This window comes from Anser anser, assembly GCF_964211835.1.
Source record: "Anser anser genome assembly, chromosome: 1".
Classification (NCBI taxonomy): Eukaryota; Metazoa; Chordata; class Aves; order Anseriformes; family Anatidae; genus Anser; species Anser anser.
In genome coordinates, this window is record NC_139720.1 from 190,530,380 (window position 1) to 190,554,992 (window position 24,613).

The 24,613-nt window shown below is 42.9% G+C and overlaps 1 protein-coding gene across 3 annotated transcripts in view; it reads left to right on the forward strand.

Moving 5' to 3' along the window:
- Window positions 1–24,260, forward strand: part of FLT3 (fms related receptor tyrosine kinase 3) — a 42,142-nt gene extending 17,882 nt beyond the window's left edge. Inside the window, exons 7-24 of one of the 3 annotated variants that reach the window (XM_083821642.1) lie at window positions 76–215; window positions 297–450; window positions 5,009–5,174; window positions 8,664–8,770; window positions 10,198–10,309; window positions 11,807–11,985; window positions 13,282–13,394; window positions 13,492–13,624; window positions 13,714–13,818; window positions 14,850–14,960; window positions 16,652–16,805; window positions 17,161–17,291; window positions 19,133–19,257; window positions 19,627–19,749; window positions 20,392–20,503; window positions 20,586–20,685; window positions 21,885–21,994; window positions 22,744–24,260. In XM_083821642.1, the coding sequence (XP_083677768.1) occupies window positions 76–215; window positions 297–450; window positions 5,009–5,174; window positions 8,664–8,770; window positions 10,198–10,309; window positions 11,807–11,985; window positions 13,282–13,394; window positions 13,492–13,624; window positions 13,714–13,818; window positions 14,850–14,960; window positions 16,652–16,805; window positions 17,161–17,291; window positions 19,133–19,257; window positions 19,627–19,749; window positions 20,392–20,503; window positions 20,586–20,685; window positions 21,885–21,994; window positions 22,744–22,799 (2,231 nt within the window). In that variant the 3' untranslated portion in view covers window positions 22,800–24,260. The remainder of the gene's footprint in view (window positions 1–75; window positions 216–296; window positions 451–5,008; window positions 5,175–8,663; window positions 8,771–10,197; window positions 10,310–11,806; window positions 11,986–13,281; window positions 13,395–13,491; window positions 13,625–13,713; window positions 13,819–14,849; window positions 14,961–16,651; window positions 16,806–17,160; window positions 17,292–19,132; window positions 19,258–19,626; window positions 19,750–20,391; window positions 20,504–20,585; window positions 20,686–21,884; window positions 21,995–22,743) is intronic. The other 2 variants (XM_083821641.1, XM_083821640.1) reach the window with 2 other exon arrangements.
- Window positions 24,261–24,613: the final 353 nt, after the last annotated feature.

Genomic DNA, 24,613 nt, shown 5'->3' on the forward strand with positions numbered 1-24,613 from the left:
AAGCATTGATTTAAACGAGCATTATTCTAGGCAGTGTGACAGCTGTTGTTTCAGTGACTATGTTTCGTTTTGTAGATTTAAACGAAAGACAAGCAGCACCTCTACCTGAATTACTCCTCAAAGTCGGGGAACCATTGCTGATCAGATGCAGAGCTGTTTATCGTAACTATAAATTCAGAATAAATTTATCTTCTGAAAACAAAGAATTGCAGCAGGTAAGAAATAAGGGGACTTTTTAAAATGGGCAATACTGGGCACTATCAACGACATAATTGGAAATCTCTGTTGAAAACTAGGATCGTAGGTTTGATGGGTTAGAGTATCTGATAGACCACTCGGCCATCCGGATCCAGTACGTGTTTGCTTCAGCAGCAGAACGAGGCGACAGCGGACGTTATACCTGCTCCTCTACAGTACATCCGAATCAAACTGCTCTGGTTACAGTTTTAGGTAATTCCATCCCTGGTGTTAATTCTGTCCCTTGGCTGGTTGCTTTGCTTTGTTTTCAGTATGGCAGGTCTTTGCTCGCAGGTGTGCAGCATATGTTTATAGTGATTTCTAAGGAAAATTCCTGTCTGCACTTACTGGCAGCCTAGGAAAGCCAAGAGATTAATCTGAACTGAGTCATTCAGGTACCTGAAAATAATGAACTTTCTGTTATATATATTGCTTTCCAAATAATTCCCATTAAATTAGAATTAAAATGCTTTTAGAGGTGAAATGAACTGGCACTGTTTGGAGGTCTAGCCCACACGATTGTTTCAGTGTTATTTCTCAAAGCACGGGCTGGGATTTGGCTCGTGTTATTGTAGGTGACTCCCAGCCAGCACTACACAAAGCCACAGCAGCTTTTTTTGGGGGGACACAAAGCTACAGGGAGCCATGCCTTGGTGTTCCTGGGCAGGGGAACCCCTATGCCATCACCTCAGATGTAGGCATCTGCAGAGCAGTTACAAACAATTGGAGGTAAAGCCCTGCATAAAACACCATTTCTGGAGCTGGCCAAGAATATAAAATGCATGACCTGCCCCATGTTCAGCTCTTAGTGCTCCATGTATTAGCCTGGTCAGAGCCTGGAATGACCAGTGGCTTGTCTCAACTGCTGTGAGGCAGAAATGTCCTGCTGTGGTTCCACCATGGGCTTTGGGATGTTGTAGCCATCACCTCAGTCTCCTCCTCACCATGTCCTCCCACTACATCTCCCTTTCACCCACACAGGGCACCTCCATCCCACCTACAAGCACGGTCCCTTCAGGCACTCGTTGCTTTCATACAGGAAAAAAAAAAAAAATCATAGAAAATCTGTATGAGGTCTGATCTGGGTCCGCTGGGAAGCAATCAAACAATTGCAAGGCTCTTGGTGGTTGACTTTCTCACCCAAAATGCAGAGCAAAAGAGAGAGGACCTTTTCTTCATCTTAAGCAAGGGAGTGACTGACAAGTGGCTGTTTGAATTTGCCCAATAATTTAGGGAAAAGTAAACCTGTGGAAGTATTTTAGCTCAGTAACCTGTGGAACTGGTAGCAGAATGAAAACTTTTGCATGAATTGTGAATGTAAGCACAGAGATACCATGAACAGCTCATGATGACAGAGCTGGCAAACTGCCATGCAAGAATGCTGCTGCAGCCGTGATGGATAGCATGGAAAACCTGAGGCTACAGAGACAACTTCTGCAGTGTTACTGGCTGGTCTACATGTCTCCTACTTTCCAGGTACTGAAGTGAACCATCCTCTTAGCACCAAGCTACACTAGGTCTGAAAATTCAGAAAATCTAATGCATACCAAAGGAAACATCATTCTGCTTAAGCAACATGTCCATTTAAAAGCCAGCAAACTTGAAGCTAGCCCAGAACAGCCTCAGCAGCACACCTTGATTCTCAGGTGGAAATAATATGCTAAATAGGAATAGAATTGGATATAAGGCATGAAGAAGGAAAGCTGTAGCCTGGGCCATGCTGCTGAAGTATGTATTGGGAGAAATTTTCTGAGAGCTGTGCATGGAGCTGGGATTTCCAGCCCCAAGGACAAGGCTCTCTGAAGCAACCACCACGGGGCTGACCTTAGATGCAGTTGCTCTCAGAGTTGACAACACCTAAGCTATGAATGGTAGGAAGTGAGAACAGTTACCCCGGTCTCTTCAGAAATTAGTTTCCCTGTGCAATATCCTCTTTTCAGCTTCTGCCTACTTCTGAGCAAGAAGTTCTGTAAAGGTTTACAGTAACTGAGCATGATACCTGGGCATGTTTTTTTAGACATAGCTTCTTAGTAAACAGGAAAGTAGGGGTGAGGGGACCGTGTAGAGGTAGGGTGAGATCTTCTTTCTTAGTACTAGTGCCCACTTCAGAAATACTGGCTTCTTGGGTCCCTTAACTCTCAGGTCTGAGTAAGCATCGTGTTGACCGGGGATATTTGAGTCACTCTCCATGGAAGGTTGTCTTTCAGAGTGATGCCATTTTTAACTGAAATGTTGTTTTCATTGCATTTTTGACTGGGGGGTGCCAAACTGTTGTAGTTGTACCCTCCTTAATACACCTTATACCAACAAAACCTCTGGGGACTCTTTGGCTTTTCTGATGAAGAAATCTTGTTTACTCATGTGGTGGATTCAAGTGGGGGGCTGTTGCCATACCTTGCTGTCAGCCGTGCTTCTCTCTCCAAGGTTAATACAGGGACATCGTGTGCAATACTTCTAATACTTCTGATCCCCCACAACTTTTAGCCTAATTTATTAATGGCAACAGTTGCCGGTGTGGATCTGTGCTACCACTCGAGGTTCAATTTCAGCAGTGATATATATAGGAATTTCATTCTGATGTCCATGTCGTAGAGTAACAATCTCAGAAATGATCAGCATCCTACCTTTAAACCATTGTTGTTCTTGAGTTGGTACCCATAGCTACACCGGGAACGGTCATGATGTAACTTTACCAAGAAAAAGCCTGATTTCTCTGGGACACTCTGCATTGCCTGGGGAGCTTGGCTAGCATAACTACACTGGCAGGTGGTCTTCTATGCTCTAATAACCCCTTGCAGCAAGACAGCTCTGGTTTGCTCTTTGCTGCTTGATACTTCACCAACTTATCTCATCTCATGCACTTGGTCAGATCAAGAAGGGATGTTTAGGTCACTTTAAAGCATAACAGTGATTATGCCAACAATTGCAGCTGCAAGGCTCTTTGTTTCTGCAGGTCTTATGTTCAATTTCCACCAGTGTCGAATAAAGAATTATTAGCACTATGCAATCTAGATTCAGGAATATACAAGCTATTTTCCAACACATACTAGGTTTAAAGCAAAAAAATAAACAAAATAAATACAGAAACATGAAAACTTTTGTTCCAGTCTCAAGAATTTCAGCTCACCTCTCTGTTATTACTAAATAATGTTCACTATTTCTTTGGCAGAAATATACTTCAACATGCCAAAAAATTGGTAACCCAAGGGGAAAAAAAAAAAACTATTTTCTTTCTGTTTCAAGAAAGAAACTGCATTTTCTGAGTTCTTTTCCAGAGAAATGTCATGCCCTGCTCCAAGATCCCTGTGTGTACTCTGGAGAAAGCCTTTACTCTTGGCCAGCTGTGTTGTTAACAGCACACATACTGATGACCTTGTACTTGGAAAGATGAGGTCCAAAAGAGCATTCAAAAGACAAATGTCCGATCTATAAACCAAATAAGCCCTTAATATTAAAAAGGAGGAGAACAGTCATGAAAGGAATTGTTTCTTGTTTTAAAATACTGATATTTTTGTGGTTTACATGGGAGTTTCCAGCTTGTATTTTTTAAACCAGTGAAGTTAGACAGACACAAAACACGCCAAACACAATATAGTGTTACAACCAAAAGAAAAACACTCTAAAGAGAAATCTCAGTCCAGTCGTATTTCTACAGTGCAGGTTTTTTTCTCACCATGTGGCTGGTTAAATACTGTCACAAGTTTCCTAGAGGTTCTAGCATCTGCTTCCTTGAAGACACCCAAACTCAACTGGATGTGGCTCCAACCAACCTCATCTAGTTGGACCTGCCTTGGGCAGGAGCTGGACTAGATATCTCCAGAGGTCACTTCCAACATATACGGTTCTGTTAATTTTATGGAGCTGATCCTTAGCTCTGCTGATGCCTTGAGGACCATGTCCTCCTAGAAGTGTAGGTCAGTCTCTTTGGTTGGGATTCGTTTCACCTCATGAGACATCTAGCCCCAGGAATGATTCACGTTCTTCCAGCTGCCAGTGGCATGAGGCAGGTATTTTCAAAGAGCATTTCAGTACATCTTTGTTATCTTTTATATTACCATGGGATATATCTGGACATGCCTATCTCATTCCACTGAGTGTATCGGAGGTCCAAACAGGTAGCTTGAGTGGGTCACTGAACTTCAGACAGCTCCACTAGGTGAAACCAATCCCACCCTAGCAGGGAAAGTATCAGTAGCACAGGGTTCACCCACACCTTTAGAACGCTTTCTCACGTTCCTGTTGTCTTTCATCAAATACTTCTAATGAGATGGAGAAACAAATGAGCAGGTATAAGGCTGATTTGCAAAATCTCTGGCTCATTTCAGGGCAGGAGAAAGAATGAATATCAACATCTGATTAAGCTGGTGGTGCCATATATTTTTTTCCCCTGTTAGATATAGCTGTTAACACCTGGAACACACACCTAAAACAAAACAAAAAGCTCATGGAGTTGGTCCTGTGGTTCTGTAGGGTGGATGGGGAAGAAGTGTCAGAGCATTTTGGAAGTGCTCTGGTCTGACAGAAAACACAACTCTAGCAGAAATCAGAAAGACCCAGATCAGTTATCTGGAGCTGAACAGAGAGACATCATTGCAATACTATTTTTGAAGAACTGTTTTCTTTTGATTAAAGGGGTGCCTTTTGTGATGTAATTTGGTGCTTTTTGTGTGTGTATGTGTGATAACCAAAATGAAAAACATACAGATGTCAAAATTCATTCATTAAGTAATCCATCCTTTTTATCACAATACCAATATTCTCTCTTTTTCAGAAAAGGGATTTATAAACATAACTGACTCTAGAGAAGATTTTGAAATTGGTGAAGAAGAGTTTTGCTTCGAAGTTAACTTTACAGCATATCCACCAGTTAGATGCATGTGGCTATTTTCCCAAAAAATGTTTCCATGTAAGCAAAGTTACAGTGCAGATGGACGCAGGTACTGGAATATTTTGTTATAATTCCAAATCTTTCCTCTTCGTGTCTCATTTGAACGAATTACTTTCCATATTTCATACTCTCTGTATTTTTAATATGTGGATGGGCCAGGTGATAAAGACATGTTAACAAAAGGTACTCAAACATTAATTTGGCTTTCAGCAGCATTTTGTGTAGATAACTTACAGTATCACTTTATTCTCCACTTCAAAATAAACCCTGTTGTAAGTTATACATCCAGCAACCCTTTAGGTTATATGTATTTTGCCATTCCTTTTCTCTCTGATGTAATTATTCAATTACAGCTCTTTTGCAGTTTTCACGCTGGATCTCAAGTTCTCCATGTTCCCCTTTTGTCATCCTGTGCTTGACGATGTTCCCAGTATCTTTGCTATTGCTCAAACCAAACCCAGGGCCCTGTAGTTTCCCAGGCTTAGATCTATTTGGCTCTGCCTGTGCCACAGAAACATACCGTTCTGCTAATTACCCAGGTCATGTATTCTTTCACTGTTGCAAAACATGTTTTGAATAAACCTGTTAGTTATCTACCTTTTCTGTTATTTCCTAAAACGAAGTTCTGGCATGAGTCCTGTTTAAGGCTAATGTTTTCTCCATTCCCTAGGCTTTCTAAATTCTTGATAACATTATCTAATTTCCTTCAGAGTTGCTTTCAGAGTAGTCCCATGGCTTTCAAGGTAACAGCTCTTATTCACCTTAGTGAAAATAAAGCCAAGCTGCTCTTGTGAAGTTTTAGCTTTAAAATGAAGCAAGACCTAGGCAGGAGTTAATGTGCCTGCACTGATTTCTTCTCATATTCTTAAAATCTCTCATCATCTTCTTAAACCTGTGTTACAGCCTTGATTGCAGTTCTTACACTTTCTTTCCATAGTATTTTGGTACACTCAATTTTATCCACTAGCTTGCTGAGTTGTCTTTGCAACAGTCTGGCCTTTTCATCCACATCAGATGGAGTATTGGAGTCAGAGCTCTGCATGCTTCAGAGACAGCTCAGTTGAGATCAGTAAATTGTCATCTCCTGGCAATGGCCACAGGAACTCTGTCCCTGCTGATAAAGTGAGGGCTGTCATCAAACTTTGATAGTGCTGGGTGGGTGCTGGTGACTAATCTGCATGCCTGATTTGGGCTAGGCAGGTCTGTTCTTTGTGGTCAAGACTGATTTTGGAAATGAGGTCTCCTGGGACTGCCATGAACAGTTGCTCATCCTTGCACTATAATGCCAGGTTTATTTGCTTTGCAGTTTTCTTCTCACTGCTGGTAAGAGCAGGAGTCAGTTTTGCTCGGACAATTGGGCAGCTGGTGTGAATTCAATCCAGATAAGAAGAAGGTGCTATGGACTGGGCCAACAATAACAATTTTGAGAGCTCTTGACATAGCTTAGGTAACCCCATTAATCAGAAGGTGCAGCTGTTGGTGTCCTGGAATGCGAGTCACCTCAGATAGCCTCTGCAGCCCGGAGGGGACGATCCCCTCCTGCTGGACAGGGGAGAGCCCCACCACTGTCCTGGAACTTGAATGGGAAGGGACAAATGTTTCATTTAGTTTAGCGTCCCCAGAAGCAGCAAGGGGGAGTGGGGTGATGGGATTCTACCTACAAGCTGTAGCACCACAGATCCAAACGTGATTTTAAAACACGTTTCTCAAAACAACACAAAAAAGATCAACACAAACCTTATTTTGAGTCTATCTTTGCATATTTTAGTTCACTTCTGTGTACTCCCAGCTCCCAACACTTCTACTTTATTCCTTTCATATCCTTTTTCATTTCCTGTTTTTCCCTTTTTTGATTTCTGCCATTTCCTTATCAAACTGTTCCTCCTAAAGATTATATTAACTTATATTAATTAACTCTGCCCTCCTCTTTAGCTTTTGATTTCAAGTTTCAGTGATTCATCATTCCTGTCAGTGCCCTTCTGTGTTTTCAGAGACTGTTTCAAAATTTCCATTTTATATTTGCTTTTGCTGTCTCTGTGTTTTATCATGCTGCAGAATTTCACTTCCTTCCCAAGAGCAAATGAGTTTTCATATACAGAATGATCTCTGGTAATTTTATATTATTTATCTCACATCCTCTTATATTTTCAGGTACCTAAGGCATACTTTTTTAATGATTTTCTCATTATTTCATTAGGATTTAATCCTTCAGGCCTAGGTTTTCAAAAGCAGAAGTGATTTGTGGTTTCCCTTTCCTTTGGCATCTATTTTGAGGCAACATAAAAGGGATTTTTTTTTTTTTAATCCCTGATTTCAGGGACATCTTTAAGGTCATTTCAGATGAAGACACTCAAAAGTGAGTAACTTGATATGGAGATGCTATCTTAGTCAGAAGGCAAAATTCCCAGTGGCTTCTATGTGATTTTTCTTGATTTTTAATTGCATGGTGATACTTGGTGTCTTAGTTAAGTATCTTGCTTAATGAGAAACACCCTGGTTTTAATTCTCTAGATTTCTTTCAAGCTCATTATTGCTTTCTCTTACTTTTGCAATTGCTGGTATGGACTGCCTTTTTTTCCGTCTGTTTAAAACTCCCTGATATGACTGCTTGCATTTCATACTAAAATTGAGTGGATGTCTGCTACTCAGTTTTTGTTAGCAATCAGCCAAAATTTGTGCATGTAAAATGTCAACAACTAAACCTAAGATGAGTTTTTCTTAAGTGCTCTTCTACCGTTGATGAACTGCAAATCTCCCATCTAAATCTGACAACCGTTCTGACTTAGCCAAAAGTACAGAAATTGTATGCCAACTTTGTAAAGATTATATATTCCCTTCCTCCTGTCTATTCCTGACTCAACAGGTCAGTCCTGCATCAATCTTCAAGTCCTCTGCAGTCCCCATTTCCATCATCACAAGCAGGATTGGAGTCTTGCTTTATTTCCATCCTTTGGGCGAAAGGCCATAGGGGGTGGTAGAAGGCTGCCCTTCCTTCTGCAGCATGATCTTGATGGTTGGTGCTTTGTCTAATTGACATTGAGCTTCTGATGATGATCTCATTTCTGAGTTCCATCAGACCTTCTGATCTGGAGAGGTTTCTCTTGCATGATCCTACCATCTCATGGTTATTTCCTAACACTTTTGTTCATACCAGCCAGAAATAAACATTGGAATCCTTCAGAGAGTAGACAGTTTGATCCTTTGCTGGTCTTAGCATCTGAATCAGAATGCATTATATACCCTGTCTTCCAATGGGTTGGTAACAAAATCACAACCCTACAGCCCAGATGCACTCCACTAACTATTGAAAGTTACAGAAAAATTGGAGGATGAAATCAATGCTGCAGGAAAAAAAAATCCTCTTATTAAGACAGTTACATTTTGTCTGGATTAATGTTTAATAAAATAATTTATTCTGGATTAATCATTAGAAGATATTGAATTGTTTCAAACATATATATGAGTCTTAACTACATCTAAAATATTTTGTTTTCAAGACTTTCTTTTGTCTTTTTCCTTCCTTTTCTTCATTCCACAGCATTTCATCAAAGTTCTGCAACCATCAGCACCAGTCTGGGATATATATATTTTATGCTGAAAATGATGATACAGTCATGACAAAAAGATTCACTTTGTACGTGAGAAGTAAGTGAGAAAACAATCCCTGTAAAGATGTGGCCAAGTCTGGGAGGGATAATCTTGATCTCTCACTTAAGATTTTGCTATTGATGTAAATGGAGCTTATTTGCTCTTTTTCCCTTTCATTGTGTCATACAGCAGAGGAGATGTAATTGAATATTCATTTTCTCCACCCATCTCTTATTTAGACACTTTGATTTAGATGCTTTGACCTTTAATAATCAAATCTCATGTTCTCTGTAAGAGCTATCTGGGAGCATTTTTGACCTCCTGTACACCTCAGCAGAGTGCAGCAAAATAGCCTGAGTCCTAATTAAATGGGTACAGCTGGACCACTGGGAATGTCCCTACAATTAATATAGTAAGAGGTGACTCCCAGCAAGAAATGTTGAGGTCCAGCTGCCACGCAGGGCTGGTGAGAGGACATCCAGTGTGGGGCTGGCTCAGTCCCAGCCTTGGTTCCATAGCAGATGGAAGGCCTGCCCTCTGTCCCTGACCAACACAAGTAACACAATCCACAAACACATCCTTCTCCAGACCCCATGCCTGCATTTCTGTAATGCAGTGTGGTGTGAAGAGAATCACATTTTTGCCTTGTGTCCTTCCATTTTTAGCAATAAAGATATGGAAATGAGGTGGGGAATACCAAGGAAGTCTCCACTTATCAAACTGGAGGAGGAAGTTGTTAGTTTTTTTTCTTCTCCTCGTAGTTTACCATCAACAGAGGGAACAGAGTAAAAGAACTTAGTCATATACTGAAGGAATTAACACTTCTAAAGAAAACCACAAGGCCTAGGATCCCTGTTAAATACAGTGGCTGTATTCTAACTCCACAGAGCCAGAATACATGTGACTACTGTAGAGATACAGTGACAGGAAACACACCCGTTAGGTGGTAGCTTTCTGTGGTTTGTGTCATTTTTTTTTCCTGATGACATTTGTGAGCTAGTGCAGTTCATCTGGGGGATGCCTGGTGTGCAACACATCTGTGTGGGCTACCCCTGCCCATGGGCTTGGCTGGTGCTCTCGGTTGTCTCTGCTCTGCCACATGGCTGTGGCATCTGCCCATTGCTCCAGATACGTGAAGCTGCAGAGCAGCCAAGTGAGCCAAGCAACCAGGCCAAATCCTTGCTGTCAGTCAGAAAAGCAGAAGTCGAGACTTCCAATTTCGGCCCTTTCACTGTTTCGGTCTGGCCGTGCCCATACAGAGAAGTGGCTGCTCCCCTCAACTTGCCCACAGCCCCGAGGAGTGGGGCCTGGAGGAAGGAGGAGGGCTGAGGCCTGCAGACAGCTCCCACAGTGACACGCGGGTGGGTTGTTTTGCACCCACAGAGGCAGATCGTAGCCTGGCCAGATGTAGTGTTACCATGTAAACACATAGGTTCTGGTCACCAAAGCATTGACAGAAATTGTCTTGTGTCACCTTGTTGCAGGAAAGCCTGAAGTAACAATGCAGTTATTGTTCAAGAAGATCTCGTGTGTCGCTGAGAGCTACCCAGCCTCATCCTGGATTTGGAGAAACTGTCCTGATCTGAACTCATCCAAGTAAATAGTTTTCTCTTTTTGAGTCGTTGTGAAGACCGTATCTGAGCTATCCTCGATAATATGAAAACTGGCCTGCAACAAACTGAGTGAAAAATGCACTCTTGACCATTTGGAAAATGGGGTATTGTGGCCCACTCCAGGGTGCAGGAATCACCAAAACTAGGAAGAGTTTTCAATATTTTTGTTGGCATCAAATTAAATCTGTAAAAATGTGTATCTCAGGCTCTTTACACTCAAATAACCCACCTGGGTTTATATCTACAGTTAGGTAGGTAAAAAGTCCAATCTAAGTTTTTTTCTGCCTGTCAAAGTTGTGGGCCATTCAGGGAACACATTGTGTAATATGGGTTTGATTAATTGGCTAAGCTTTGGTTAATATAGCTGTTACAATGACCCAAAGCTACTAAAGTCAGTGAGAGTGTTTCCAGTAAAGTCAGGGAGAATGTTCCCATTTCCTCTATTTATGCAGGGCAATGAGTCAGGCCCCAAAATTTCATGAGAAGCTGAGACTGCTTTATGAATTCTGCAGCTTTTATTTTAGAAATGCCAAAAAACTAATAATCCCACAGCTGTAGAAGAGCACCAGGTCAAATTATCATTTGGAAGATTACGGATAAAGCTCTGAGTATTTCCAATAGATATGAAAAAGATATCTAGTCAATTTTCTTATCCGCACCTCTGAGAAGGCTTCCTAACATCAGTGTGTTTGTGCAGAAATTGAAGAGTGAAGAAAACATCCAGCTAGCAAGTTTCAAATTCTCCTTAAAACAGCTTTCTGGGAAAGGAAATGCTGTGATTATTTCTTTTCTGGAAACTTCCACATGTACAAGCTAATGCTATGTGCAGAGCTGAATGAATTTTAATTTATTTACTCACCTACTAATTTATTTATGTGAACAGTAAGTCAAGCAGTAAGTTGATGAATGATAGAAAAGCAAAAAGTCAAAATTATCTCTGTGTGGGCTTCCTTTCCCTAGTGTACAACATTCTGTATTTTGACACATGAGGTCTGAAATAAGCCACTCATATAGGGTGGATGCTTTCCATCTTAGGCCTTGAGTTAGAGAAACTTTATGGCTCAAATCACATCCCTTCAATGGAGGGAGTCAGAACTTTTACTCTGGATTCATGCTGTATTTATTGTTTTAGTAACAGCTCATTTGAAGCTGCTCAGTGACTTAAATGATGAGGTAAAGGTAAAAGCAGCGGGAATGGTTGCAGTAGGGGGCTGGACACTGGTAGAAAGAGGAAGTCAGGGTGGGAGGTAGAGAGCCCATTTCATCCCCTGCCTTCTCTGCTATATCCATCACACATAAATGACACTGGCAACTACTCTGAAGCCTCTCTCTAATGGTGACAAATAAAATAGCAACCCATCTATCCTTCCCTTCCTCCCTTCCAACACAGATGTAAGGCCTGTTTTGAAACATCTCACCTTCTCCCCTGGGAAATGCCAATGTGAGCCAAAGATCAGAATTGGTCTCCTTTGTTTTCCAGCTGCACAGAAGAAATCACTGAGGGGATCCAGAACTTCTTGCCAGAGAGGAGATCCCTCGGGTCATGGATTTCAAGCAGTATTTTAGATGTGAAGGAGACAGCAACAACCTTCTCTGTTGAGTGCTGCGCAAACAATCCAGTCGGCTCAGCCTGTGAAAAGAGCTTCATTAACCTGTCAGGTACCATAAATCAGTGTTTTAGCACAGGTTTTCTCAGCTTAATTAAAGCTGGCATGGTAGAATTAATGGCATTTTTTTTATTTATTTAGCTAAATGGCTGGCCATGCAATGGCACTGCAGGTAAAACAAGCACTGTGTGAATGCAGTGTGGGGAGTGTTGAGTGGACAGGGGGCACGTCTCTTCTCTAGTTCCAAAGCAGGGGCCTCCTTCACTAACATGAGCAGAAATGTCACAAAAATAGTGCAGGATGGAGCTATGGCAATACGGGGGTCTGATTTTCTATTTCCTCTCCATAATCCCCACCTGGAACCTGGAAACATCAATTTTGGGAAGAACTGAAGCCACTCTGGTAGCTGGCAGCAGGTGTTGGCTCTTGATCCTCTCCCAGAGGTCACTGCAGAGCTCCCAGCAGTGCTCACAGGAGCTCTCTTTGCTGTCAGACCCACACAAGGGGCAGACCCCTGGCCTGGGAACTGCTGTGTGGTCTCTCTTCTTGTAGGGGCCATGAGGAAGTCTTTCCTTGTCAAGCAAGAAATTTGCCGTGGGTATTTACCAATGCTCTTTATATTTGATACTCCATATACATCCCGTAGGGCAAAATATTTCCATCCCAGGAAGTATGTTGGCACCTGGGAAGTGTTTTGAAGTACCCAGGTACTTGCAGTATGAAGCTTTCCTTCATCACGGACAAACAAGCTGTTTGCTGGTCTTGACTACAGCTGACAAAAGCTGTGACTGCTAATAGAGTTTGAGCATTTATGTTGAAATTGCAGTAGAAAGTAAACATAATGCTTTTGCTCTTAGAATATGAGGACAGACCTCATGTAGCCCTTCCTCACCCAAAAGCACTTTATTGATTGGCCTTGGCTATGTAAGAAGTTACTTGCTGCACAGCAGAACAATTCTTGAAGCAGGTTTTGTGCAGTCTGTCCACTGATTCTGGTGCTTTGGTATCTAACTACATTGCCTGGGGGAAGATGCAGAGAGAGAAGAGGGAAGATCAGAAGAGAAATTGATTACTCCCGTTTATGCTCACCAAGTCTAATCAATGGAAGACACCAACACCTCAGTGCCCTGAGATTTATTAATTCATGTAACTTTTTTTTTTTTTTAATGGAAACAGCTGTCAGAATTACCCATCACTGAACCTCCCATCACATACCCCATGCAGAGGAAGCTCAGATGTGAAACAGCTCCAAACTGTAAAATCAACAAAGCTACCACCAACTCCCCCTGTACCTACATCTATAAGCCCAAGCTCTAATTCAGTGGGTAGTAACATGTCTCTTTTAAAGTTGCAGGAGTGGTTTCTTCGCCCCCGGACAACACTGCATTCTATGTCTTTGCTGGATTTATCCTTCTATTGATCTTTTTTTTGTCTCTACTCATCTGTCATAAATACAAAAAGGTAAAGGCAAACATAAGTACCTGCCCCTTCTTCTTTTGTTCATACCAGCCTTTTTCTTCTTCTCTAAGCCTTTTTCACTTCTTTTCTTCCTCCAAAGCAATTTAGATATGAAAGCCAGTTGCAAATGATACAGATGATTGGATCATTGGATAACGAGTATACCTACATTGACTTCCGTGAATTCGAATACGATCTCAAATGGGAATTTCCCAGGGAAAATTTGGAATTTGGTGAGCAGTCCACAAGGCAAACCACAACATTGGAGCAGCAGCCTGTGCTGTACTGGTTACAAATAATATTGGCATATTGTGTCTTGTAGGACAGGTCCTTGGTTCCGGGGCTTTTGGGAAAGTGGTGAATGCAACAGCTTATGGAATTAGCAAGGCAGGAGACTCAGTCCAGGTTGCAGTCAAAATGCTAAAAGGTACGACAAACTCTGGGAGCTTTTTGCAAGCAGTGATATATTCTAGTGACCCCAAAGCAGAAGCAGTGCCAGAAATCCCTTTAAATACAGACTTTTAGTAGTTAGACCTCACAAATGCTTAGTTCCAAAATACTTTCATAATGCTTTCCAAATCATGTTTTGGTTTTGAAAGTTATTGCTGAAGTGCCTTCTTCCTGCAGGATGATGCATTTTGTCCTAAGTGCCAGAGAAGATCTGTGTTGTGTGGGGAAGGATGGAGCTGCTCTGCTCCAAAGAGGATGAATCCAAATTCATAGCGTAATTTAGCCTGCCGGTTACATTGCTGACTCTGGGAACTTGGGTGTGAGGTCCCTTTTTCTTGTAGCACTGCCAAGTTGTTGCACAATCCTTGCCTCCAGAGTCTGAGCTAGCTTGTTTGTGAAGCTTACAGCACATTTTCCCGCTCTTGATGGATGGCACAAAACAATGTCCTTCTATCCTTTCTTATGGGTCAGGCTTCTTAAACCTCTAATCCTCCTTGCTGCTTTGCTCTGGCTTCTCTCCCAGCTGTCTCCACCTCCCATAAAAGCAGCGTCCAGGCATGAGCCTCCCCGGCAGCAAGCAGAGCAGGAGGGCTGGAGCTCCACATCAGCAGCTGCACCCTGCTCACCTGTGTGCCCGCACAGCCCCTTCCTCCCAGCTCATCATCCCCTGTTTGCCCATGTGCATCAGCTTTGCACTTCGTTGGTCTGCTGCTTGGCAGTTATCTTTATGGAAGTCCATCTGGATCGTTTTGGTTTCTGTCTCCAATTCACTGACACCACAAGGGGTGAATGCTTGCTGAAAAGCAAGCTAAAGGCTAGCACTGCAGCACAGGATGGCCTGCTTAGCTATATCATACAACATTTTTTCAGAATGTTCCCAAATGTACCGCCAGTCATTTGAAATAAAGATTTGAATGTGACAAAGCATCACAACCATCTACGTTTTGAGTTTTGTTTTTTTTTTTTTTTTATGGAGGTTTCCAAATGTGTGTAATTACTTTTTTTCAGAAAAGTCTGACACTTCAGAAAAAGATGCTCTAATGTCTGAGCTGAAAATGATGACTCACATTGGAAGCCATGAAAATATCGTGAACCTACTAGGAGCTTGTACTGTGTCAGGTAACTTGCAATTGTGGAAAGGCACCAATTAAAACCATCAGACTAATGTGGACTGCTGAACAGAAGTATTACAAATTGATCATTGGCAGCAGTGTTAAATCATCAAGCCATAATTAGCTGCCTATTCCTCAGGCTGCTCTTCCTTTGTTCACCCCTGAGTCCTGACTTTTCTTTCCCTTCCCCAACCAAATTTGCTGCTCTGCACAGCCCCAGATAAGATAAAGATGAACTGAAAGCAAAGTTAAGGGCTTGCATGTGTACAGAAAAGGGTCCTTTCTAACTGTACTTTCATGAAGTGATACAATAGCCCTTCTATAAAAGAGGTTTTCTCGTAACAGCAGTGATGGCACTGATATGGGCCTGTTTATTCAGAGAGAAAAGGAAAAACATGTCCGCTGTGAGGGACTGAATGTAAAACAAAAAACTAAAGATGAAAACAACTAAGCAAAGATGGACTAAGTGGCAAGATATTATCAATAATTAATTATTGTGTGGCTAGTGATATCACTGAGGAAATTGGTATCCCAAGAAGTCCCACTCTGGCCAGTTCAGTGGTGAACAGGAGCAGGTGAAGAGTGGCTAAGGAACACCAGAGAGATCACCTCAGGGGGAAGGGCAGGATTTTACCCAGCATTTGCCCATATCGTGAATTGTAAGACCTGCCCCTGAAAAAAACTGACAGATTTTCTGCCACAGATGTGTATTAAGTTGGAAGGATCAGAGAGAACAGTTAACCCTTTTTTCCCCAGTTTACATCAATGGCAACACAGTCATGCAAAGACATTTGAGGCATACGGAAAAGGCGGACAAATAGATCACTGCTGGTGGCTTTAGTTGACTTGAAGCTGTACAGCAAGTTTCCAGGCAGTGGCAGACACTGCCTTCAGGAAAGCTCTACAAGATGTGGCAGTGCAGGCAGGAGAGCTGCAGGAAAGACCTGCTTCATCTGGCAGGGCAGGGCAGGAACATTTTCAGCCTCATCCAAGTCCTGTGTTCAGAATCATTTACCTGGCTCCCCAGACTTTTGCAGTCTTCCCCTGAGTGATACTGTGGTGGGTTTGTTTGTTTGTTTTCCCCCAGTGTGGCCTCCCTTGCTTGACAGAAATTCCTGGTAGAAATCACCACAAATTCATAGTTGGTCTTTCTGAGCCAGAAATGGTGATGCAAGTGTAAGACTGCAGGATTGTGGTGTGACCACTCCAAGCAATCCATGGGATGTTTGCTCTGCTCCTGCAGCCTTGCACTGGCTTTCCCCCAGGCCTGCCTGGGTCAGGGATCGAAGGTGTTTTTCCTTCCTTTGCAGATAAATGAAAGACCATAAGTCAATTCTTGCTGTCAAGACAAGGAGTAGAGAGTCACCTTCGCTTGAGCCATTTAGACAGTATGTTGCATCTTTATAGCTTGTGCTCCCCAACCCAGTCAGTGCCTTTGTTATAGAAAAGGGTCCTCATGCCTTTGCAGGGATTTGCCATTCACGTTGGGAGATGCACCACAGGGAAAGTCAACTACATACATTTTCCAAAGAGGCTTTCCACCAGTCTACCTACAGATATAGTTGATCTGCCTGGGAAGGGGAAATGCTTGGGTTGTTTTATATAAATTAATCCTGGGAGAAGATGGAGTATCCTTAAGGTTTCAATGGGAAGATTGTTGTGGAAAGGAGAAGGCATTTACATTTCCAACTATTTCAGGACCAATCTACTTGATATTTGAATACTGTTGCTATGGTGACCTTCTGAACTACTTAAGGAGCAAAAGAGAAAAATTTTACTGGACACTGACAGATATATTTAAACAGCACAACTTCAGCTTTTACCACAACTTCCATTTGGACCAAAATTCCAGGTAAGACATTCAGAAACAATTTAACACTTTGTAAAACTCTTGTGTCTTTATAGATGCATTCTCAGTTGTGCTGTAAGCAAGTATAATTAATGAATTCTTGAGAATTTTCATTCTCTACTTTAACAAACAAGGCCTGGGGAGGAACTGAGATTTGCTTCTTGTTATGGTGTTCTTTTCACTGTACTGAAAAAGATGAGAAATCTCTTGTTTCAGTTTCCAGTTTTGAGAAGACCCATGCCTATGCCCAGATTTTTAATATCAATAATTGATCATATTTTTTTCTATGTAAAAGTTTGCATTTAGCAGATTATGTTCTCCGCTGTGTGTAACCTTTGAAAATGTGTCACCCCTCCAGGATGAGAACCCACCTGAAGTATGGTGTGAACATGAGTCTGTGCAGAGAGGATGAATTTGAAATCACACAAACAAGCCAAAACATAAATATGACACCTGGACCAAATGGGATTGTGCTGTTTTCTGAGGAAGGTAGAAGATTAACTGGTGTTATCTCTAGCAATTCTAACTGTTATTATAGTATTTATTGATCCAGCTAGCCAAATTCAGTGACACAGGAGGCCCCTTGCTGTTGTATGTCTCTCTTTCCTCCTGGCAGAAATTTTGCTGGAGAATAATTCAACAATATTTAAGACCTCAGACTTATGCTTCTGTTCTTACTATATGTGGCATTTGAGTATGAAATACCTTTTCCTTTGTGTCTGAGCAAAGGATGCAAAAGATTCACAGATTCACAGATTCACAGATTTCTCTAGGTTGGAAGAGACCTCAAGATCATCGAGTCCAACCTCCGACCTAACACTAAGTACTCCACTAAACCATATCCCTAAGCTCTACATCTAAACGTCTTTTAAAGACCTCCAGGGATGGTGACTCCACCACCTCCCTGGGCAGCCCGTTCCAATGCTTAATAACCCTTTCGGTAAAGAAGTACTTCCTAACATCCAACCTAAAACTCCCCTGTCGCAACTTTAGCCCATTCCCCCTCGTCCTGTCACCAGGCACGTGGGAGAATAGACCAACCCCCACCTCTCTACAGCCTCCTTTCAGGTAACTGTAGAGAGCGATGAGGTCGCCCCTGAGCCTCCTCTTCTCCAGGCTGAACAAGCCCAGCTCCCTCAGCCGCTCCTCGTAAGACTTGTTCTCCAGACCCCTCACAAGCTTGGTCGCCCTTCTCTGGACTCGCTCGAGCACGTCCATGTCCTTCCTGTAGCGAGGGGCCCAAAACTGAACACAGTACTCGAGGTGCGGCCTCACCAGAGCCGAGTACAGGGGCACAATCACTTCCCTCGACCTGCTGGCCACACTGCTTCTTATACAGGCCAGGATGCCGTTGGCCTTCTTGGCCACCTGAGCACACTGCTGGCTCATATTCAGCCGACTATCCACCAATACTCCCAGGTCCTTCTCGGCCAGGCAGCTTTCCAGCCACTCATCTCCCAGCCTGTAGCTCTGCTTGGGGTTGTTGCAGCCCAGGTGCAGGACCCGGCACTTGGCCTTGTTGAACTTCATGCAGTTGACCCCAGCCCATCGCTCCAGCCTATCCAGATCCTCCTGCAGAGCCTTCCTGCCCTCGAGCAGATCGACACACGCACTTAGCTTGGTGTCATCTGCAAACTTACTGAGGGTGCACTGGACGCCCTCATCCAGATCATCAATAAAGATATTAAAGAGGACCGGCCCCAGTACCGAGCCCTGGGGGACTCCACTAGTGACCGGCCTCCAACCAGATTTGACTCCATTCACCACAACTCTCTGGGCCCGGCCATCCAGCCAGTTTCTAACCCAGCGAAGCGTACGCCAGTCCAAGCCCCGAGCAGCCAGTTTCTTGAGGAGAATGTTGTGGGGAACGGTGTCAAAAGCCTTACTGAGGTCAAGGTAGACCACGTCCACAGCCTTTCCCTCATCCACCAAGCGCGTCACTTGGTCATAGAAGGAGATCAGGTTCGTCAAGCAGGACCTGCCTTTCATAAACCCATGCTGACTGGGCCTGATCGCCTGCTTGCCCTGCAAGTGCCGCGTGATGACCCTCAAGATAATCTGCTCCATGAGCTTCCCCGGCACTGAGGTCAAACTGACAGGCCTATAGTTCCCCGGGTCTGCCCTGCGGCCCTTCTTATAGATAGGCGTCACATTGGCTAGCCGCCAGTCAACCGGGACCTCCCCCGATAGCCAGGACTGCCGATAAATGATGGAAATGCCCTTCATGATGTTCTCAGTAGGAGAGAGAAAAATCCTTACAATAGTCAATAGAATTAATGAGAGAGAGAGGAATCCCATGGAAAATTCATACTCTTGGTTGTTTTTTACAGATGAAATTAAGCATATAAGCAGGCAGATGGATGAAGAAGAGGATTTTAATGTGCTCACTTTTGAAGACCTTCTTTGCTTTTCTTACCAAGTTGCCAAAGGAATGGAGTTTCTGGAGTCCAAATCGGTATGGTGAAGGCTAGCAAACTGTTTAGATAGAAAAGACAGCCAAAATAGGTCAGTCTATGAAAAGGCAGACTGAGGAACAGAGCCACACAGTGGCAGGCTCGAGTTATACCTCCTTCCCCAGCTTTATGGCAACATCTGGACTGCACTTTCAGGCATGTCCCTGAGTAAGAAGCAGTGGCTGCACTGCACACTTCTGCCTGCTCTGACCCCGGCTCTGGCCATGACCATGAGCAACCAGGGACTGCCCAGCTTGCTCATCCTCCAAACGGCTGGAGAGGAAGGAGGCAGCAATTCACAGAGCCCTGTGTGAATTCTTTCCCTCTGCTACCAAGTGCTGCAGAGTATTAACCCATCCTGTTCCTCTAAGTGCATTCACAGAGACCTCGCTGCCCGGAATATACTAGTGACCCGTGGAAAAGTAGTGAAAATATGTGACTTTGGCCTTGCCAGAGATGTCGTGAATGACTCCAACTACATTGTCCGGGGCAACGTAAGTTCCTGAATGCTCTCTATTTTTTGTATTATTGAAGAATGATAGGGAACCAAGAAAGGAAAGCTTTTATTTTTCAAATTCCCTGCTAGCATTATAGATAACTGTATAGACAGTGCAGAAGTCTCACTTTCTCTGCCCTTGGCAAATGCAGATTCTCAGCTTATAATTCGCCAAATCAAGCTAGTGATAGTACTATAAATGAAATGATACCCGTGTCCTTTCACAAGCTTACTGAAACCTGTTGGTGGGAAGTGGAGGGAACTGGTCATTGTTATGGACAGTAATAGCACAGGGACAACAGCATATGTGTGAGGTACACCAGGTCCTGTGGGTAAATGAAGAAGTACAGTGTGGACATCTCCATCTGAGCTACTCACAGTGGCAGTCAGGGAAAAGAAAAAGGCTTTCCCAGGGCAGAGCTCAGTACCTTCAACAGTCATCTAAAACAGGTGAGACAAAGTGGCTCCTTGGAAGTGCCTATTCCTCTCTATAAAGGAGATATAAAGAGATTACTGGGAGAGGTCAAGCTTTTCACTTAGCAGACGTGAATTAATTCTAGTTGAGAAGTGAGAGCTGCAGCGAGTCATCTAGAAAACCTGTGTCACGGCATGACCTGGCCTCCTTTCCCCGTCTGTACAGGCTCGCTTACCAGTTAAATGGATGGCTCCTGAAAGCTTATTCGAAAGGACGTACACAATGAAGAGTGACGTCTGGTCTTATGGAATATTACTATGGGAAATATTCTCTTTGGGTATGTTCTGTAATGTGGTGGAAGAGCACTGCTTCTCTCTGGTGGCTTCTGAGTCAACATGTATTCTCCAATATTTTCCCAGGTGTAAATCCCTACCCTGGCATTCAGGTTGATGCCAACTTCTACAAATTAATCCAAAGTGGATTTAAAATGGACCGACCGTATTATGCTACAAAAGACGTGTAAGTGTTTTTTATGAGCGATGTACAGCATGGGGATTTATACTTACTAGGTCACCATCTGTATGACCTTTAATTCATTGCACGCTGCACCCTGTTCAGAAAAGTTGCAAAAGGTGAGATCTTTCTCTGACCCTGTGAAAGGTTTCTTGATCATGCAAGTTTTGTCCTAAAGCAGAAGTGATCAACACTAGAGGTTATGTGTGTTTGAAAGGACAAATTTATTATCTGTGTTGAGCTGTGCCTCCCTTACCCAGTTAACTTCCTCTTATCAGATCAGAGTGGGTTTCTTTTCTCTCTTTCTTTTTTTCTTTTTGCAAAAGCAAAGTTATGCTGTATTCATTTGGATATTGGCTAAATCTTTGGTAATAGTTTTTATTATTATTATTTTAATAGAGCATTAGCATATTTGACTCTGTTCCAGAAAGTCAAGGAACCTCTTAGAGAAAAACCCTGCTAGGGAAGAACTGGTGGGAGCTGCTGTTCAGGTGCTCGCAGCTCGTGTTTTTCAGCCAGTGCCCCTGTGCCTGGAAAGACTCTGGCTGCCTGCAGGCAGACCCCAGGGAACAAGAAGAGGAGAAGGTGGCAGGGAGCTCTGAGACCTTGCAATGTACCTCTTTCATCCTCTCCATGTAGAGACAATAATGGCATTAAAGGTACAGGTGAATCTGAGAGATTCAGCCATGAAAGGTGGCTGTGGGACTCATAAATACCAGGAAAGCTATTTGCAAGAGACTTTAGCAGATACACAGTGTACTAGTCCCTGTTGAAGCTGTAAAATCTTTAAAGTGGTCTTTAAAATTCAGAAAGACACAAAAATCCATAAAAAGACTCACTGGGGAAACTGTCTTCAGTCCTGTAGAGTCCGCAAGAGCAGATACATCCCCAGAGTCAGATAGGAATTGTCCTCCTACCATTTTCTGTGTGGAAGCTGGAAAATAAGCTTAGCACGCCAGCACATGCCAGCCAGGGCCCCAGTCCTGTGAGAAGGATTTTGTTAAAGACTCCAGTAAAGCTGTGTTTTTAATTTCTTCCCTTTTCCCCATCTCTCTGTATGTTTTTCTCTGATGCAACCATGCTCAAATCCAGCTTTCTTCATAAAATCATTCTGGTGCCCTGTGATTCCCGTGCAACTTCTGCATTTCCATGTAGTCCCTTACTAGAGACTCCAAAAGCTCATGTGTCACCTCCTTGCTCTGCAGCTACTGCGTGATGCAGTCCTGTTGGGCACTGGACTCCAGAAGAAGACCTTCTTTTTCCAGGCTTGTTTCCTCTCTTTCCTGTCAGCTGGCTGAGGCAGAGGGAGCAGTAAGTAAGCACAGAAGAAAAAATGTGGTGTTTGTTTGTTTGTTTGTTTTCGAGCCCCACAGACCATAATGGGCTGAGAAACAGTCTTATGGTTTCTATTCTCATGTGCCACTGTGCTAGGGAGCTATTCCCCAGGGATGTTACTTACTCAGCCCATGTTACAGAAATGCATTTCCCCCGTGCAGAAGCCAGTGCAGCAAAACTACTGATTCCTACCTGGGTATCCACTCTGAGCTTGACATACTATTTTCCCATGTCCGGAGTTCCTACCAGCCTTTTGGGGTGTGTGGGGCTGTGGATGAGACTTGCCATTGCAGCCCTGAACCTCTCTGCATGCTGCTAGCCTGGCAGAAAGTGTCAGATGGAGAGGTCCCTTTTGCATCTCTTACTAATAACAGACACGCATGACATGTTTGGTGGCTGCATGCATGTCCACCCTTACTGCCAAAGGTAACACCAAGGGCTGCAATGAGCAATTCCAAAGCACTGTAGCAGGAAAAAAAAATCTTCTGCAGCCCAGTGCCCTTCCTCAGCCCAACTCTTTTTGAGCAGATAAGATCCATCTCCCTTAGGCAGTTGTCTGGACTCCCTTTGGAGTCGGTGGGAAATAGCAGACCTGAGCGTGGCTCTCCCATGACATCCCCATGACGGGGATGTCTCGCCCAGTACCTGCTTCATCAGGAGAAAAGCAGTTCTCCAAGTACAATAAATCATAACAGAAAATATCGTTTGTTTCCTCTTCTCAATCGCTAGGTTTACCAGAACATGAAAAGAAATGTTTCTACACACAAATCCAACGCCAAAACTAAGCCACATGTAAGCAAGGATGAGGAATCTTTTCAGTCCTCAGCTCTGCTCCAGCATGAAGACTCAAGTTAAAAAATAATCTGAGTTCCGGATCTCAGTATTTTCCTATACTCCACGTAGCACAAATGCTTTACATCACCACTAGAAAAATAAGATGTTACCAACTGCTGCTCTATTCGCATTTCTTATGGGCCACTCCGTATTTATGTTACTTGGAGGAGAAGACAGCAATTCATTTCTTTGAATTCAGCAAACACATCTGTCACAAGACAGGAGCAGTTGTCTTTTTGCTGGTTTTCTACAACTGGATATCTCTTTTCCTGGCTATATGCAAACAGTGCCTAATCAATGCATCAGAATGCAGACTGTTCTTGCCGTATTGCAAGCAAACACAACAAAATCCATGGTTTTTTTAGTTAACATTTACAAACACAGAGAATGATCTAAAGAGAAATCGTGTGATTTCCAGAAGTGCTACACACATCTTGATCTCCAGAGGCCAGTAAGTGTTGGAAAAAAGACCACCAAAGTAGCCAACTTTAGATGCCTGAATTTTAAAACATCAGCTTTAGTTTACAAGGAACTGTATATCTGAACATGTACAATTGCCTCATCCTGAATATCTGAATCGCTGTAAAGTTCCCAATAGATATGCAGTTCAGATGAATTCATTTCATTAAGCTTTGGGCATTCATGTGGGCTCCAGCCATCCAGCTCTGTTCTTGCTGATGAGAAAGAAGCACTTAGAGAGGGTGATTCCTTCTACCTAAAATAAGCATCCAAAACAGGCAGGAGAGGGCAGGAGATGACCTCCCTGCTCCCTGCTCTAGAAAATCCAGGTGACTGGCTCCAACTGGAAGTCTCACTTCCACTGAGTTATGGATAATCCCACTCTCTGAGCTTTGTGTATTTTAATATCAAATAAAAATGATTAATTCTGAAGAAATTATCCTCTGTAGCAATTTAGGAGGTATAATATCATCACTGCCAATTCCCAGAAGTCCTCCTGTCTGTATAAACCCCGCTGCAATAAAATGAGCGTGCATCTCTTTAACTTTCTCTCAGACTCCCAGGACAATAACCAGAGACTTGATGGTTTTTTAATATAGATGAAAAGACAGGTTATTTTCATGGTGAGGTTTTGGGATTTGTAAACATGCCTTTCATAATGACTAACAGGATACATTTATCTACATCTCAGTGAATCAAGATGAGAATATATGGGTAAATAGTTTTCTTCTCTGTTACATTTTACAAAATGTTATCTGCAATTAGGATTTCCAGTGGCAAATGTTGTAAATCAATGTGTTTGGATGAAATGTGCTATCTCATAAATCAAGCTGCTCTTTACTAACATTGTCTGAAAATAATGTTTTATTACAGCAGTTATGAATTTTATATTTTGACTAACATTGTAGAATTAGCAAAGAATCATCAATTATTTTAATCAGACTGCCGGAGAATAGTTTGGAAGTATGAAGACAGAAATAAAACTTTAACTTTGTATGCTCTGGAAAATATAGATGGCCTTTAACATGCTCATGTAACACAATTTCAAAGCATTCAGCAAAGAGACGTCACCGTTTGGCACTGCTCACACACAGCCTACACGGTGAGCGTCGAGCACCTCGTGCAGGCAGGAGCTGTCAGAGCTAGAGGAGCAAGGGCTGAGCTGGTTGCATCCACGCTCAGCTGGCCCTGGAGGCTGAGCAGATGTGAACTTGGCTCATTAGCCAAGATGAGGAGCAGATGGGAAGCCCATGTCCTTTAAAACAAGCCAGGGAGTTGTGTCCAATATTTTACCGCAGGATTCAAA